This window comes from Heptranchias perlo, chromosome 7 (genome assembly GCF_035084215.1).
Source record: "Heptranchias perlo isolate sHepPer1 chromosome 7, sHepPer1.hap1, whole genome shotgun sequence".
NCBI classification, from domain to species: domain Eukaryota; kingdom Metazoa; phylum Chordata; class Chondrichthyes; order Hexanchiformes; family Hexanchidae; genus Heptranchias; species Heptranchias perlo.
Window position 1 is genome coordinate 28,438,292 of NC_090331.1, and position 13,424 is coordinate 28,451,715.

Here is a 13,424-nt window from a genome sequence, read left to right on the forward strand (position 1 = left end):
TTTGTTACAATAACGGATAGTGGAATTTCATATGAACACATGAAGCATTCATAAGTGATGGTTGCAGAGGATAATTTCCAGGCTCTGTCCTTTAGGGACCATGTGCAACGTAGCATTGTTTGAACAAGACAGTGAGCAGGTAATCTGTTCACATCCCCCAGCCAGTGCCTCACTGAATCAGTCCACTCATCCCCGGTTCCTTTATTCTGGTATAATGTTTTTTTGTTGTTCGTTTTCTCCTTCTGGCTATAGTTTTTGTGCAGAACTACTTACGACAATGGAGAACTGATTGCCCTTTTCTGATTTATAATTTTGCCGTAAAAGTCCCTTTTTTAAAAGAAAATCTTAAATAAAGCAAAACTAGGCCTTCGAGGTGTCACACTTGTGCAAGGATATTTTTTAAAATCACTTAGCACTTTAAACATGGATATTGGAATTGGATTGTCCAGGTCTAAGATTTTTCACAATGAAATGATAATGTTTGTTTCCATACATTAACTAATACCACATGATGGTAAGTAGTTTGACTTTTACTAAAGCCAGTAAAGTTTTGTGTTATAAAAGCCAAAGCTTGTAGTGGTATTTCTCGAGAGCATTTACATTTCAGTTCTCATTTACAAGCAAGAAACATTGACAGCTGAGATCACCCGGTGGGCAGCACCTTTTAATTTGTGCCAAAAAATAAACATAAGCATTATGGCCTAAAAAGCAGAAAATATCATTTACTTAAAGAGGCACATTGCAAGTAGAGTCATTCTGTATCTCAGCCAGAAATAGCAAACTCCAGAAATCCCTGTTCCTGTGCCATCATGTTATCTACCACAGTGAATTTTGCTTTTCAAAAACCAAAATAAAAATAAGTTGCTAGGGTTAAAAAGCATGTTTTGTAACCATGTCTCTGACATCTAACCTTGACAACACTGCTCCTTTAAATACAAAGTAGAGCACAATTAAATTTGAAATATATTAGTAACATTGCGATACTATTGCCAACTCCAGCTGAATAAGCACCTAATCCAAGCATGGAATCCCAATGTATCAAAATATGTCTCCAATTCACTCCCACTGTGTAGAATTCCAGACCCAATCATAGAAATTAAATAAAAAATTTTCATCAGAGTTGGAACTGATCTCGATTTTTACTTTTAATGCCCAGAACGTTAAATATGATAAATGATCTGCCAAGTTTTTGTGTTTTGAAAGTCCAAACACTTGTGCAAAATGATTTTGAGTAGTGGCTCTGTTGTTGTTTAGATTGAATTGCTGAACGGATGATTAACTGGGCTAAGATACAAAGATTTAGCTGCAGTTTACACAAATCTGGATCCAAGAATTCTCACCTAAGCATAAAATGAGTTGGCAATCAATGCTGCTGGCCGACCTCCCGACCAAAACGGCCGGGAAGCCAACAGAAAGCGGTGGAAAGTCGGGTGCCCCAGAGGCAGCCCGTCAAGCCCAAAGTAAGCACGGGGATGGGGTGGCTACAGGGGTTTCGGGGCGGTCAGCGGTTCAGGAAATGCGGAGGGACTCCAGGCAGGGCAGACCTACATTTCCCTTTTGGGCCCTGGAGGAACACGCGTGGCCCCAAGAAGGAAAGTTTTAAGTAGCTGGACTACAGACTACAGAGTGTGGAACAACTTCCCTGAGACCTGGGGCTCGATTTTAAAAGGGTGGCGGGATGGTCGGTGGGTGTGGTGGGGGGTTCAATGGGCACTCGGCAAACCCGACTAATAAAAACTTACCATTCCCCACACGGTCATGATTTAATTGGTGCCCCTTAGCCTTGTTTCTGGGTTTGTTGTCCGAAAGCTGCGCAGTGGGCAGACTGTGCACCTGCAATGACAGGCTGTCAGCTGGAGCGTCTGGATTTAAAGGGCCATTGCTCCAATGGATTTTGCTGGAGTAAAGAGCAAGATGACCCAATGGAGCGGCACAGAGGCAAGGCTGCTCCAAGATTCAGTGATGCCTCGCTTCAGCTGCTACTGGCTGAGGTGAGGAGGAGGAAGTACCCGGCCTCTGCCACCAAGAAGGCATGGCTCGAGGAGGCAGAGGAGGTCACCTACAGCAGCAACATATCCCGCACTTGGGTCCAGAGCAGTAAGTGTTTCAGTGACCTAACTAGGTCAGCAAAAGTGAGCACGCTTACTGATTCTCCTGCATTCCGCAGTGCACGTCAACGACCACCTCCCTCCCCCCACCCTCCCCAACTCATTCTGCACTGCCAAGACTACTCCATCACATCACTCCTCACTCCCACTTAATGCTCATCCTGAGCATACCTGCACTTCCTATGCACTCCCCAGTTATGACCCCACCACTACCACTCACCTCAATCCTGATCCAATTTGATGTCTCTGTCTCATACTCACCCTCTGATGCACCTCTTCCATGGCCAGCCTCACCCAAAGCAATGCGTTCATTGGTTGGCCACTTCACCATCACTCACTCAAACGTCTGTATTTTCTCCCATTCGAGAAGAGAGTGCAAAATGCATGCGAGAGGGCGAGGACTTTGGGGGGGGGCCACAACATATGGTGGTCCTCTCAGACGCGGAGGAGGAGGCACTGGAGATCAGCCACACCCTCGAGTGGCTGTCCGTCGGACGTCGAGACTGGACCCCACAAATGTCTGGTGATGTAACTTTAACATTCATCACACATAACATGAATTGATGTTAACAATACTTGGCATGTTGAACACCTCAATATGCTCATCGCAACATGACACATCTGTGATGATGCTTAATATTGCCTTCTGTTCTCTTATTGGCCCTTCAGCGACCGCAGCGATGGGAGAGGGCGATTCCTCAGAGGAGCTCCCGGTCTCTGAGGGTGCACCATCACATCTTAGTGAGCCATCCATCAGCGCAGATACTCACACCTCGGTGGGTCCTAGTAGTCAGTTAGTTGGGTTGACACCAGGTGAGTCACCACACACAAGTGAGCACGAGCAGACACTGGTGGCAGGGGCAGCTGTGGAGAGTCCACGTCGGTGTGCGCACTCCTCTCCAGGCTCTGCTCAGCTGGATGCAAATGCTGAACCCCGGGGGCCATCCTTTAAAAGGAGAATGATCGAGGGACAGCAGCACATTTGCAAGGTACTGGAACGGGTGCCACACAACCTCTCCACATTAGCCCAGAGGATGGAGGAGTCCAACTCCTGCATTAGTGGAATAGTGGCACAGGAACGGGAGGGCATCTCTGAGATAGTGTCGCAGGTAACTGCGGAAATGTCTGCGATGGAGAGACGGCTAGCCTCCATTGAGCTTCAAGCACGGCTCACAAATGAGTCCATTCAGGCCCTGACAACGGCCTTAAACAGGCAGACAAAAACTTTACAACTGGGCTTCCAAGGCACCACACATGTCCTCCAAACTGTTCTCCAGCAGGGTGGTAGGAGTGATGTGGGCCTGGTCCAGGAGAGGGACGATGACGAAAGGGGACATGGAAATGGGGACGCCACTCAAAGTGCTCCCACGTCTCACCCGTTGCCTCCCTCTCAACCAATACACACAATGCTGCCTCCTCTCTAGGTGGCTAAGTGTGCAGGTGGAGCAGTGTTTGGAGGGGCCCTCACTGGCTCCAAAACCCAGAGGATCTAGACCGAAAGTATCTAAGCAGTCCGGCCATGGACATGAGCAACCTGCCACTGCCTCTGCTGCAGCCACAGGGGATGCACCACGTGGAAGCGATAGGAAGGGAACGGCTAAGGATTTATGATCACGAAGGGTATGCACGAGGGTGTCTGAAAGACTGTCATGTTTTTCATTTAGTTTTTGTTAAAGTCACATTAAATGTTATTCTCTCCACTACTGCCATGTCTTGCCCATTCTTGACTGGCTTTTGTGATAGTGCCCTTTCATGTGCTTCATCATGAAAGGTGACACTTGATGCCACCCAGTGGGTGTCTTTACAGTGAGTGCATGTGTCGTTGCAGGACTGTTTTATGCAGGGTTGGGGGGACAGGGGGTGGTGTTGGCACTGGTCTTTCCAGGTGGTGTGAGGACTGGACTCTTCTCGCTTTCTGAGCTTATGAGAACCGTTCACATATGAGTGACTCCCTGGCCTCACGAGCAACCAAGCGAGCCGTTCCTCCTCCTTCTCCTGCTCCTCCTTAATGTGGATGGCAGATGTGGATGGTGAATGAGGGCGTGGGGCCTCCTCAACCGGTACCCCTCTCTGTTGCGCCACGTTGTGCAGGACACAACACTATAATGTGACTCACTCTCGCTGGTGCGTATTGAGGCGTTCCCCCAGAATGATCGAGGCACCGAAATCACATCTTCAGCAGCCCTATCACATGTTCAATTATAGACCTGGTGGCGATGTGGCTGTCGTTGTATCGACGCTGTTGCTCGCTGATGGGGTTCCTCGGAAGTGTCATGATCCGCGTGTGCAGGGTGGGTATCCCTTGTCCCCGAGGAGCCAGCCCTTAAGAGTGTTCGGTGCGTGGAGGAGGCCCAGGATGTTGGATTCCCTCAGAATGAACGAATCGTTGCAGCTGCCAGGGAATCTGGCGCACACATGAAGAAATCTTTTGCAGAGGTCACAAATGAGCTGAGTGTTGATGGAGTGGTAACCCTTTCTGTTGAAAAACAGTCCTGGCTTGTGTGGAGGTGCTCGGATTGCTATATGCGTGCAATCGATTGCACCCTGTACATTTGGGAAGTCAGTCAGAGTGGAATCCCACTGTCCTCTCCGCCTGGCTGAGGTCGTCCATAGGGAAGTTGACGTATTGCGAGGCCCTGCGGAACAGCCCATCGGTGACCTGCCTTATGCACTTGTGTGCAGACAACTGAGAGACCCCGGCGATGTCACCGGTGGCACCTTGGAATGATCCGGAGTGAAGATGTTGAGGGCAGTGGTCACTAACTGCGACGGGTAATGAGATGCCGCCAGGCCCATCCGGGCGCAGCTCTGCATGAAGGAGGCTGCAGATGTCTGCGACCACCTGGCGACTCACTCTCAGCCTCCGTATGCACTGCTTCTCAGCGGTCCAGGAAGCTGAGCCTTGGTCTGCAGACCCTATGATGAGGGTGGTGGCACCTGCGACGTCACTCCCTCTGTTGTTCCCCTCTGTGCTCTTGTGCAGGTGCCTGTGACGCAGCACTGTGTTGTGGAGCTGCAAGTGGCGGAAGTGCATGCCGTGCCTGGCGAGGATGGTGATATTGCTCGTCCTCGGATGTAGTGGTGAATGCAGCCATCATGCTCCCCCCATCCTGATGGTGTCAGTTTGAGGGGGTCCAAAACGTTGGTAAATATGTGTAAACAGAATAGAAACCAAGAATGGAAACCAAGCATTTTCAGTCTAAACACAAAGATCTCCCAGCCAAAAGTTTGTCTGAGAGAACTGAGTGCCCTGCTGCAATAACTGATCTTTTATCCCCATCTGTCAAACAGGCATTTAAATGTCCAAGTAGCTGCCGGCCGAAACACGACTCGTTTACCATGACGTGTTTCACACAGCACGGGAAACACGCCGAGGCAGCGTTGAAATCGCTTGTCTTCATTCTTAATTAGATTCATGTACATCTCAAGTACTTGAATTGCTTGTTTAAATATCGTCCGCTGGCTTTAATTACTGGCGGGACTTCCGGATTCGGGAATGGCACGCACATCCAGGTGACTCTGGGTTGTGCGCGTTCTTAGGCGTATTGGAGCCGGGATTTCTGCCAGCTCCTGGAAATCGCGATTTTTTCTTTTTTTTTGCCAGCCCCCAAAGCACCCGCAGTTCCATTTTAAAATTGAGTCCCTGGACACCAACGAAAGTTAGAGAAAGAAAGAAATCACTTGGATTTATATAGCACCTTTCATGATCTCAGGACTTTCCAAAGTGCTTTACAGCTAATGGGGTACTTTTGAAGTGTAGTCACTATTGTAATGTAAGAAACAGGGCAGCCAACTTGCACACAGCAATTGCACAAATTAGAGAGACATGTATAATTGTATGAATTTTTAATTATTCAAAAAGAGAATGTGAGAGGGGAAATGTTTCTTGTTTCTTGTAAAAGAAGGACGTTTTTGCAGCACGTTAAGGACTGTTTTCTCAGTCACCGTGTTGTTCCTCCAACAAGGAAGGACAAGTCCATCTGGTTCTAGATAATGAAATGGAGCACAAAGGCAACCTAAAAGTAGGGGAACATTTGGGCAATATTGTCAGCAACATAATTAGATTCTCTGTAACAATAGAAAAGAAAGAAGAAAGTCAAGGACAAGTAAGATAACACGGAATGAAAAATTGGCAAATAGAACTGTAAATCAGAAATATTTAAACAAGACTTGGAAAGGATAGAAATCAGGCACTTCAGTATTTTAAAAAGGGAGTTTTTCAAAGACTAAGATTCCATGGATAAATAGGGAGATTCGATCAAATTTTCAACTAAAAAATTAAGTAATACTTATAGGGCAGGTAATAAAAGTCGGGACAAATGTATAGATAGGAAAACTGTTATAGTGTGCAATGTTATAAAGGGTTGTGATTGATAAGTAGTGGTAGATTAGATCCATTGATCAGTGAGATGGTAATGAGAGAGCACAAAATTTTAAGATAATCCAAAAAGAATTAAAGGGGAGATTAGAAACAAATTGTCTTACACTGAAGATTGTTAGAATGGAATTTGCTGCCACAAACAGTTGTTGAAGCAGAGTCAATAAGTACTTTTACAAGGGAACTAATTTGCATGCTAAAGGGGAATATTAAAGGCTATGCAGAGCAAACAGGAGATTGGGATTAGACTAAGCGGCTCATGGTGGAAAAACCAGCACAGATTTGATGGGCCAAATGGCCTGTTTCTGCTTTCTATGATTCCAGAAATAGTTTTCCTTTTAGAGGTTTTCTTTAAAATGTCAAAAAATGTGCTTGTGCTACTCCTACTCTATCTAGAGTTGAAATGATGTATCTTATAGAGATCACAGCAGGAATGAAACCTAATATTGGATTTCAGGGACAGTTGCTGCATTAGTAATCCCTCCCTTCTCAGAGCTAAACATTGGCCATTATCGTTAGTGGCTGGTTAGATGTATGTTATTACGTTCAGCCAACATCTGTATGTATAAGAAGAGAAGAAGGAGCAGTTACCAGAAACAAAGATATCGCCATTACTTCACTAAATTCAATTTTGATGTTTTCGTAAGAGAAAATTTTGGAAAAATAATGAGAGAAAATTGCAGAATAAGCTTTTGCCAGATCCTGCTTCATATGTTGAAATTACTTGGATTAAATGTTCAATGCATGTTGCATGTCTACCCTCTCTCCGTGAAAACAAACTCATACCTGTTCAATATCTTTAAAAAAATTCCATTTGCTGTTGTGTTTTCAGACAGTCTGGGTTCCACAATCCTAAACGTAGCACTCTCCTCATGCCAGGTGGACTTAGTACAGATGCCTTGTATGGGTGGCAGCTGTGCAAGAAGCACTCTGTCTGTGATGGCTGTAACAGACTTTGCCCGAGATGGAAATCGCATCAGCAATATTAGGATTGAGCCTATTAAATCAAACGATTTCCTGTGGCGGGGTTACTCTCCGAAGGATATGAAGGTCAGTATCAAAGAGAACTTCTTAATAGCTTCAACAAATCATTTTGAATTTTAATCTCAAAAGCCATGAACATAGTCATCCGATATCAACCTATGAAATTGTAAATCAGGTATTACTATTGAAATACATTAAGTGAAGTACCTCTCATATTTACATTTAAACCAACTGAGAAGCTTTATGTTATTGACTACTGAAACAATTTGTTATCCCAGTAATTTATTAACCCCCATCACTTAGAATCAGAGAATGTTACACACAGAAACAGACCATTTGGCCCATTAGGCCTACGCCGTTGTTTTTCTCCACATGAGCTATCTGGTCTAATCCAACGATTCAGTTCACTCCCCATATGCTTTAATTTCATAGAAACATAGAAAATAGGAGCAGGAGTAGGCCATTCGGCCCTTCGAGCCTGCTCCACTATTCAATATGATCATGGCTGATCCTCTATCTCAATACCATATTCCCGTTCTCTCCCCATACCCCATGATGCCTTTTGTGTCTAGAAATCTATCAAGCTCCTTCTTAAATATATTCAGTGACTTGGCCTCCACAGCCGTCTGTGGTAGAGAATTCCACAGGTTCACCACCCTCTGAGTGAAGACATTTCTCCTCATCACAGTCCTAAATGTCCTACCCCATATCCTGAGACTGTGACCCCTTTTTGTAACTTACTTATATATTCTTTGTATTTGTCCTAGTTTTCATTTTTTTAATTTTCTGTCCCATAAACACTAAATGCTTTTATTAGTTACAAATTGATCTGATCACCCTATTCATTCATGGGACCATAGCCTTTGATAGACTCCTTTTCTCCTTACTGTAATCAATCCTTTCTATTTCATGTTTAAATATTTCCCATAGCTGATCCATGGTTCTATTTGCCAATTTTTAATTCACAACAGTAATGAAGCCTGCTTAATTATACTTCATTTTTAGCAACTAAAAATGGGCACTAAATCAGGTTGTGTCTTTGACTGATCTGCCATTCAAATCAATGGGTGCCATTTCAGGGAGTGCATTTTGAACTCGAATTCTAAACAGTGTTTAATTCCCCAGAGTTCATAATGCTCCTGTTTAAAATTAAAGTTCTAAATATTTAAAGTGCCGCTGAGCGGAATATGTTTTGTTGAATGTAAGCAGCTGCTGTTTAACCGTGCTTGTTCTGCTCACCGGTGCATGAAACATTTTAAACAGGAACATTTTGAACTCTCATCTTAAGCAGACGCAGTGCTAGAGTTGGAAGCAGAGACGTGTATTATGGAAGCTTTTTAAACAGTTTGTTAAAGAAACAACAGAAGTGAGATTCCTAAGTGTTAAGTGGTGACTATTTTCCTGAGCAGCTGTGAAATAATTTATCTGCATGGAACAATAAGCTAATACAGGTAGAATCTGTGTACTTAATTGCGTGGCCAATGTAAATTTAAAACACGATATGCTTTGAACCAGTCTGTATTCAACCAAAATATTGACGTTGTGTAGCTGGCAAAAGGATTGAAATTATGAAAAAATGCCCATTTAACTATACTATATGCATTCAAGTAGGCTTCACTGTACTAGTATTTACTTACATTGGGAAATTATCTCAATTAATTAGCATAACAATATTAGGTCCAGATCCTATTTTACTGTATTAAAAAATCAGAATATGTTTTAATACCGTAGTGAGTCACACAGACTACTCTATAAAGGAGACTTTGGTTACTGACAAACAGACTGTCGAAGGCCTTTGACAGTATTGCTAACCACCTTTCAAACTTTGAAACTCCATGAATGAAGATTTCCTCTGTGTGCTCAGTGTAACAAAATTGTAAATCGGTTCTTGAAACACTGGTGAAAGATTTCCTCCATTTAAGGGAAGATTTATCAGAATCAGAAATGTTATAAATCCATGGCGGTTTGTGACTTGATTCATTCATTATACAGTCATTGCATGATTTTACTATGTAACGTCTTAAAAATAATAACGTTTAGGAACCAGGAAAATACAGGATCAGAAAAGACTAGTTCATCTGCCTCACCCCAAAATTAACACTTCTCAATTGGCCACTTCCTCAAATCTATCCATTCTCCCTAAAATGTTTCCACACTGTTACCCTCCCCCCTTCCTTTGCTTCATTATTTCTCTCTATCTGTGGGGATACCATCTTCTGGAACATGTTGTCAAGAAATGTTTCTTCCCCATGTATGTTGCAGAGTGTAAAGATGTTCATCAAGCTCAGCAGTCCTCTGTGTAAGCGACACAACTCTCTGACATTTCCTGCATATGTACTCCTCCTGGATATTTTGTGGGTTCAAACATCCCACATCATGCATACTACCTATATTAGTAGCCTAGTTCCTGTTTCTGCCATTACTGTACTCCTAACTTCTATGCTACTCTAGACTTAATTAATTGGAACTGATACTCACTTTCTTGACTGGTCTTACAGATTTAGGCCCTCTGCCTCTGCACTGAACATCTGTTCAGGTCAAACTTATTTCCTTATCTTCACTCGGTAAAAAACCTCACTCTGTCAATGTCTCACTCGGTTGATCTCTCACTGAATAACAATTTAGTCGCAGGTCCCATTGAGCTTGTAATATGATATAGTTGGCAGTTCACTTGTGTGCATCATTAGTAAATTTAGATTTGTGGGAAATGTTAATAGATGCTTATTATAATATACTGTGTCCTATTATTTCTCCTCTCCTTATTTATTTTTCTTCATTCAGGTGACTGTGCAAGACATCCCAACAGGAAGCTGCTATTCTTTCACTGATCCTCATATCATTACTTTTGATGGAAGGTCAGTTTGTAACAATATCAAAATTGTCATTTTTTGTGATGAATTCTGTGCTCACCAAGGTTTGGAGGACATTGCTACGAATGGAACTTTTTTCTCCCTTTTGTCATCTGGTGTGAGTAACTGGCACTGCTACGTTAGGTGTTTTCTGCCAATGAAGGTTAGATACATGGCACAACAATTTGGGGGTTTTATGTAAATATGTTCTGTCAGTGATTTAATCGCAGTTTTCATAAGTGGACCTTGACCCCTCCAACCAGAATCTGTACCTTTTCTGCACTCTGCCTTTGCAGAATTAATGATTACCCTACTTGCAATGATCATTTTATTGGATTCAACATAACGGGCCAAATCTTCCTGGAAAAATAACCGCATGTTAACGATGCACGCTGTTATTAATGTGCAAATCGGCCAGCAAGTTCAGGGGATGAAGAGATATGCTATGAATTGCCAATCTCTAGTACTTGCTGGTCTATTTACTCCGCTCCCCCATTGCTTTGCACAAACGCCATCTCGCCCTTAGCCTCCCTGTTATTTTTAAAATCGTGCTAGGTTTGCACATTAATTGCCCATTAAATTCGCTGCAGAAAGTTAGGGCTTATAGTGCACATACCCTTTTAACAACATGATAATTGTTAATGCAATTATCATGTTGCTCTGGTCCAGAAAGGGAACAAATCAAAGAGTTGAGTCTCATTCCTGCATGTAGTAAATTGTTGTTAGACATTTAAAAAATTTCAAATTTTTAATTTTTTCTTACTTTTCCCTTCTGTCTTTTTCTCTGTCTCTTAATCCAATCTTTCTTTCCCTCTCTTTATTTCCCTTTCTGTCCCTGTTTTGACCCTCCTTCTTCCTTGTTCCTCTGGTTCTTTCTCAATCCTTAAATCTCATTGGTTAAGGAGATACACTGTTGGTCCTGTCATTATGTGGAGATGCCGGTGATGGACTGGGGTGGACCAATGTAAGGAATCTTACAACACCAGGTTATAGTCCAACAAATTTATTTTAAAATCACAAGCTTTCGGAGATTATCCCCTTCGTCAGGTGAATGAGTGAAAAGGTTCTCAAATCGCATATCTTATACTAGGCTGGGACAGCATCACACCAATCAAAATGTGTCGTCGTTATTCAAACAGGCCAGTCACGGAGAACAGCACGTCCCAGTACACTGGATATACATTGTGTCAATTACACAGACAGACAGAAAGAAACCCAAATGGCAGAGAGAGAGGGAATATTAAAAACATATAAAAAACATAATTTTTTTCCCCCTTTTACGTGTAGCGTGACATGAACCCAAGATCCCGGTTGAGGCCGTCCTCATGGGTGCGGAACCTGGCTATCAACTTCTGCTCGACGATTTTGCGTTGTCGTGTGTCTCGAAGGCCGCCTTGGAGAACGCTTACGCTTCTTCACTGCACAGAACCTCCAACCAACGCTATACACCAGATACATCGACGACATTTTCTTCCTATGGACCCACGGCGAAGAATCACTGAAGAGACTACACGATAACATCAACAAGTTCCATCCCACCATCAAACTCACCACGGACTACTCCTCAGAATCAGTTTCTTTCTTGGACACACGAATCTCCATCAAAGACGGGCACCTCAGCACCTCACTCTACCGCAAGCCCACGGACAATCTCACAATGCTCCACTTTTCCAGCTTCCACCCTAACCACGTCAAAGATGCCATCCCCTATGGACAAGCCCTACGAATACACAGGATCTGCTCAGACGAGGAGGAACGCAATGGACACCTACAGACGCTGAAAGACGCCCTCGTAAGAACGGGATATGACGCTCGACTTGTCGATCGACAGTTCCGACGGGCCACAGCGAAGAATCGCATAGACCTCCTCAGAAGACAAACACGGGACGCAACCAACAGAGTACCCTTCGTCGTCCAGTACTTCCCCGGAGCGGAGAAACTACACCATGTTCTCCGCAGCCTTCAACATGTCATCGATGACGACGAACACCTCGCTAAGGCCATCCCCACGCCTCCACTACTCGCCTTTAAACAGCCACCCAACCTCAAACAGACCATCGTTCGCAGCAAGTTACCCAGTTTTCAGGAGAACAGCGTCCACGACACCACACAACCCTGCCACGGCAACCTCTGCAAGACATGCCAGATCATCGACACAGATACCACCATCACACGAGAGGACACCACCCACCAGGTACATGGTTCATACTCCTGTGACTCGGCCAACATTGTCTACCTCATACGTTGCAGGAAAGGATGCCCCGGAGCATGGTACATTGGCGAGACCATGCAGACACTGCGACAACGGATGAACGGACACCGCGCAACAATCGCCAGACAGGAGGGTTCCCTCCCAGTCGGGGAACACTTTAGCAGTCAAGGACATTCAGCCACCGATCTTCGGGTAAGCTTTCTCCAAGGCGGCCTTCGAGACACACGACAACGCAAAATCGTCGAGCAGAAGTTGATAGCCAAGTTCCGCACCCATGAGGACGGCCTCAACCGGGATCTTGGGTTCATGTCACGCTACACGTAACCCCACCAGCAAAAAGGGGAAAAAAAATTATGTTTTTTATATGTTTTTAATATTCCCTCTCTCTCTCTCTCTCTCTGCCATTTGGGTTTCTTTCTGTCTGTCTGTGTAATTGACACAATGTATATCCAGTGTACTGGGATGTGCTGTTCTCCGTGACTGGCCTGTTTGAATAACAACGACACCTTTTGATTGGTGTGATGCTGTCCCAGCCTAGTATAAGATATGCGATTTGAGAACCTTTTCACTCATTCACCTGACGAAGGGGATAATCTCCGAAAGCTTGTGATTTTAAAATAAATTTGTTGGACTATAACCTGGTGTTGTAAGATTCCTTACATTGGTCCTGTCATTCACTAAGGGTCCTAGATGCCCTGTTGCCCTCGCTGTGCCATTATCAGCTCACATTTCTGGCAAGTAACGGCGCAAAAAAATTTCGAGCTGAAGGGTGAGGGAGAAATTCTAACGGCGCACGTCCTGCTCCAGCAAGATTTGACCTATTGTTATGCCACATTACAAGACTTACTTCTGAATGGAGTATGTAAAATTCAGATCAGGTCTTGCAGACTACA

General features: G+C 44.1%; 1 protein-coding gene across 1 annotated transcript in view; it reads left to right on the forward strand.

Moving 5' to 3' along the window:
- si:ch211-246m6.5 (von Willebrand factor D and EGF domain-containing protein) overlaps nt 1–13,424 on the forward strand; it is a 222,272-nt gene that overhangs the window by 74,158 nt on the left and 134,690 nt on the right. The window contains exons 8-9 of the mRNA XM_067987197.1: nt 7,319–7,536; nt 10,252–10,325. Coding sequence (XP_067843298.1) covers nt 7,319–7,536; nt 10,252–10,325 — 292 coding nt within the window. The remainder of the gene's footprint in view (nt 1–7,318; nt 7,537–10,251; nt 10,326–13,424) is intronic.